This window comes from Lactuca virosa, chromosome 7, assembly GCF_052849685.1.
Source record: "Lactuca virosa cultivar CGN04683 chromosome 7, Lactuca_virosa_CGN04683_v6, whole genome shotgun sequence".
Classification (NCBI taxonomy): domain Eukaryota; kingdom Viridiplantae; phylum Streptophyta; class Magnoliopsida; order Asterales; family Asteraceae; genus Lactuca; species Lactuca virosa.
The window spans coordinates 52404729-52409806 of NC_136432.1; the positions used below are offsets into that span (position 1 = coordinate 52404729).

The 5078-nt window shown below is 34.7% G+C and overlaps 1 protein-coding gene and 1 long non-coding RNA gene across 2 annotated transcripts; one reads left to right on the top strand and one right to left on the bottom strand.

Moving 5' to 3' along the window:
- Positions 1-1451: 1451 nt before the first annotated feature.
- Positions 1452-4588, bottom strand: LOC145123498 (oxoglutarate-dependent flavonoid 7-O-demethylase 1-like). The gene is made up of 4 exons (XM_079058708.1): positions 4086-4588; positions 3759-4006; positions 3017-3341; positions 1452-2105 (listed from the first exon to the last, which is right to left on the bottom strand). Exons 1-4 carry the CDS (start codon positions 4329-4331, stop codon positions 1836-1838), a joined length of 1089 nt encoding a protein of 362 aa, XP_078914834.1. The 5' UTR covers positions 4332-4588; the 3' UTR covers positions 1452-1835.
- Positions 2953-4488, top strand: LOC145123499 (uncharacterized). Its single transcript, XR_013715165.1, has 2 exons — positions 2953-3486; positions 3575-4488. It is a non-coding gene; the product is annotated as an uncharacterized LOC145123499 (long non-coding RNA).
- Positions 4589-5078: the final 490 nt, after the last annotated feature.

A 5078-nucleotide genomic window follows, 5' to 3' on the forward strand; every position in this document is an offset into this window, starting at 1 on the left:
CAGGCTCATGAAGGTGAAGGGAGTACTGGAGGAAATCAAGGACCACATGCGGTCACTTTGGAAGCTATAAAAAAGGCTTTTGGGAAAACGTCATGTGGTTTTTGAAACTCATGTTTTTGAATGATGATGTATAAAACTCTGACAAATTCCCATAAAATAATATTAAAATGTATCTAAAAGTTTTGGGTGTTACATAACATATAGTTGGACTGCTCTCCTTGGGCCTACGGTAACAACTGGACTGCCCGGGTATCTTGGCCTATAGCATAGAGCAGGACCGCCTCAACCCAAGTCGACATATGCAAACAAGCAAACAATAGCCAACAAACAAAGGTAATCTTAATAGATCTACCAATCTAACAGATCACTATAGTATATCAACATCCTACAGAAAAAGGATACATACAGCGGTACAAAGTATAGTGAGAAAACTCACCTTGTAGACTAGCAGATAATCAACACAGCTCACACCAAACAAAAACTAGTGGTATGAGCCACCTATACAAAAATCAAAGGCGCATCCTCAATCTATAGCTTAAAACCCCCAGGTTGACCAAAAGTCAACTTGGTTAAAAACTCAAAGGTCAAAGTCAACCCTGTCTGACCACCATGTCGTGGCCAAGCATATGTCATGTCGTGGTAGCCTCACGACAAAACAGTCGCAAGAGTGCTTATCACCACGTCGTGGTGATCAAACCATCGTGGCATCTGTTCTGGCCAACTAAATGGATTAAGTTCTTAATCCCTTAAACCATTCATCCATACTTTTCAGGAGGCTTTCTTACACGCAAATACATCATAAAGATCTTTGCTTTATGGACATGCATGTCTGATGCATGTCTTTTCCAAGTTAGGTCAAAAATGAAAGAAATGAGCTCAAAACTCTTCCACAAGACCAAGCATTCCATAGAACATTAGATTTGGAACATATAACCACAAAGGGACCTTAAGGATCAATAAATTTCCAACTTTATGGAATCCATCCAGTCAAACCACCTTAAACAAGGAGAAAATTGCTTAAAAGCCTAGATCTAGAGTTGTTACACATAAAAGTTATGATCTTGAAGACTAACAAAGGTCCATAATGAGTGTAAGAAGGCAGTGAGGAGCTTGCTTGCTGAATATTGAACTAAGAACACCTTCTTCTTGCTTCAAAATCACAAAACACCACCAAAAAGCTTTAAGATCCAACCAAGGAAGAATAGTGTTTGTTCTGAGTGATGGATGTTGAGGGTGAGCAAACCATACTTTATCTATTAATACCATCACAACGTTTCATAAACACCAGTTCACTTAACCGTCCATCAATAACTTTTGTAACTGTTAACAAATCTTAATTACTAATTAACCCTTAATAAATACTAGAAACGTTATCTATCTTGAGTTTCAATATGACTCTGATACCGGTGTATTGGTGCGAGAGGAAGAAGATGAAGTGTGGCAATTAGATATAAGACAAACAAATATTTCTTTTATTTACGTATGTACAATTTGATATAATACATACAATACATACAATAATACACACTTATATACAACTATATATAGATATATATCACATAGTAAACTGTTGCAACCCTCCGGTCATAACGGTTGAATAACTATCATTAACTGTCATAACCGCCATCTTAAGTGTTTGTGTCTAGCTTATACTTCGAATAACATTCACTATTTAGATCCATATCGATACTACATGTAAAACATGGAGTTCATAACTACTCTATAGATTATTTGTATGTCAATCATGTTCAATTTATGTTTTATTTGTTTCTAGCTTATACTTCGAATAACGTCAACCAAATTATTTTACGATAAAACATGACTAGGATATTTGATCAAGTTTCAATTGCTTCACTGCTTCTTATTTTCATTTTCTCGATAAATGTCTTTCCATTGAGCTTGCGGGAGAAGAAGTCCTTGAGGTACTGTTCCATTACGAGTGTTTTGTACAGCGGTGGGTCTCCTGTGTTTGTTAGGAGACTCTTTGCTGGTCCAACATCTGCATCAAGCTTTGGATTAAAGAACATGGCTAATGAAATCCTCTCTTTTGTTGTGTTAACAGTCGCTCTATGCTCAATGCTGTTGTACATACCATTGCTCATTATCTGCAAATCCATATAATTTAAAACTAGTAAGCATGCAAATGGATTGTTGTAGCACTTGCCATCAATATTTGATTTGTGTGAAATTCAATGTGATATTTCATGAAAAATATTAAGCCTCATTCGAATATATGATTTTTCATAATATTTGTAGGATATATCAAAATAATCCACCAAGTATAGTTTCTGTATGCTGCTCAAAAAAGAAGTATAGCACTATAGCTTCTGTATACAGAAAATATGAAAACCTTTAGTATAAAACCTAAACATAAATTCTTTTTGCAGACTAATTAATACATCCCACTTTTCAAGAAAACTTAAACTTATAAGTTAAATGGTCTAGATACTCATTAAAGATATAAACCAAAGCTTAGGTGGTTACATCTATATAAACCGAATTAAAGCTGCACCTTCGGGTAGCTAGTACCGAATTTACGTTTGTAATAAGTTTGTAGTTGCTCTAGTTTGAACTGGAACATGAATGTTCCCTGCCTAATAAATCATAATATCATAATAAAACATATAACTAATTTGGTGAAATCTGGAAGAAAAGAAAACCCTAGTGCATAACAACTATGACCCGGAGAGATACTCAACTACAAATGGGTGATATTTAAATGTTTCAGTAGGGCACAACACCATAAAGTAAGTCGCCTGATCTCAAATATATATATATATATATATATATATATATATATATATATATATATATATATATATATATATATATATATATATATATATATATATATAAACGGAATCAAAATGCATGTATACCCACGTTTCAAAATTGCACTATAAAATAATTAACCATTCATTTGTTTTGGATTTCTTTCCGGTTTTTAAACTCATTTTGCAGGTCGCCTTTATTAAGTAGATTTATTATATTTGAGATTGTTAGCCAGTAGCCTAACCTCAAGAATGTCTCCAATATTTACGACCAAAGCATCTGGAAGAAAATTCACAGGGATCCATACCCCATCTTTCTTGACTTGCAAACCGTCGACATCGTTGACTTGGAGAAGAATGGTAATTCCAGTAGCATCAGAGTGAGGGGTAAGACCGATGACCAGATCTGGTTGGGGACATGGAGGATAGTAAGTCATCCTCACTGATTGGATTCCATCTTCAAATATATCTACCATCTCTTGCTTGTCAATATCTACTGCTTGCCCAATTAAACCCAACAAATTAATGGCAAGTTTTTGCAGTTCTTGCAAGTAGTTCTCCATGGTATCTCTGTTGAAAAAAATGGACGAAATATAGAGAGTTGTATAACTTATTAAGATTGTATCAAATTATTTATCAAGCTAAATATTTATTTTTTGTGACGAGAGATCACAGTATTGCTTTTGGCCGACTTTATGATTCCAGTTGCACTTCAGTTAGTATATATATTGATTGTTTTATGACAATATGATACATATGTTTATTGAGATATATACTGGTCACTAAAAGTATGTATTTTGCAGATGGGGAGATGATGGATCAAATCTCTGTACAAGCTTCTCGATCGAGTACTCTCTCAATGCAAATCAATAAAAAAAGTTATCTTAATGTGCCCTCTTATGTGCAGCGATATCTAAAAGCTTATGCATAGACATATCATCGAGAGATACAAATAAACAGTTTCAAAAAGCTGAGAGAGACCGAGACCTTAGTGATGGAGGGAACTCTGGAAGTAAATGGGATTTCCTTCTGTTAATAGGATTGGTGATCATATAAAAGCGATCAGCCCAGTCAATTTTCTGATCTTGAGTATGGAGTATGGTTTGACCATACCCCTCATAGTCACCTCCCTCCAACTTGTACCTCAGCTTCTCTTCCACAGGCATGTTGAAAAATTGTATGGTTTCCTTCTTCATTTTCTCCACCAACAATTTGTCTACTCCATGATTCACCAACTACATATTAATTCAATTCAAGGTCATCTACAATAGATATTGAACATAAGTTTGAGCTTTATAAAGATATATACTTTACCTGAAAGATTCCCCATTTTTGGCACACGGAGCGCAGACTTTTCAGGTTATCGTCATTCTTTCCTGACATATTGATAAAATCTTTCAAATCAATGACTGGGATAGAGGTCAAAGGTGAAGAGCCATTAAAGATAACGGTGGGCTCTCGATGCTCCTGAACGTAGCGATCAGGGACAGCTACTTTGAATTCTTTTGCAAGCTCTTGAAGACTCACATGGATGGGTAGCAATGGTTGTGAGGAAGCCATTCAAAAATCAGTTGTTAACAGTTGAAGTGTTTGTTATGCTACAAAGTGAGAAGTCTCTTGGCTAGACAAATAACAATAGTTCCCTGTGTGTTGGTTTAAATAGAAAAGATTTGCTTGCCAGAACGTGATATATCAAAATGCCACATAGGTGACAGTAGTTGCATGGACTTGCTCAATGCATCCATAGTTCTTGCATGGGACTTGCTCAATACATCAATAGTTCTTAGAACATCCGCAAACTCCATAAAGTTCAATGGATTGCTACGTACATCATCATTCACTATTCTATAAAACTCTACCAATTTTTTGTGACTCTCCATTAAGGTCTACCAAGTTCAATGAAAACATATTTTAAACAATTATTTAAGAATTAGAGAACTTTCTTTTTCCGGTTGAATATTTCAATAAACATTGAACTCCAAATTCGTTGAATGTCAACATCTTACAATGATAACGTTTCATCTATTGAATGAAAACTTGGTACACATGTCACCTCATTGAAACTTCCACTGAACCATAGCTCTAAGTTTATGTAAATTTACAGGTTTTTTCGTTAAAACACTTTCAGATTATTTAATAACTCATCGCCTGATTTTCATGTTTCTCACAATTATCATTCATTATATCCCTTTTCTGTCCAAGAAATATTCTATTTAATTATTATTGAAAAGTCGGGCAATAAATCTGCGGTCAAAGATTTTTACTAATTAAATTATATATAGAATCAGGCGTGCATTGCAGTATTTA

Coding starts and splice junctions, on each gene's coding strand:
- LOC145123498 (XM_079058708.1), bottom strand. CDS start 4,331: ATGGCTTCCTCACAACCATTGCTACCCATCCATGTGAGTCTTCAAGAG. Junction 4,007..4,085: donor AAAAATGGGGAATCTTTCAG/GTAAAGTATATA, acceptor ATTAATATGTAG/TTGGTGAATCATGGAGTAGA. Junction 2,106..3,016: donor ATATTGGAGACATTCTTGAG/GTTAGGCTACTG, acceptor ATGGATTTGCAG/ATAATGAGCAATGGTATGTA.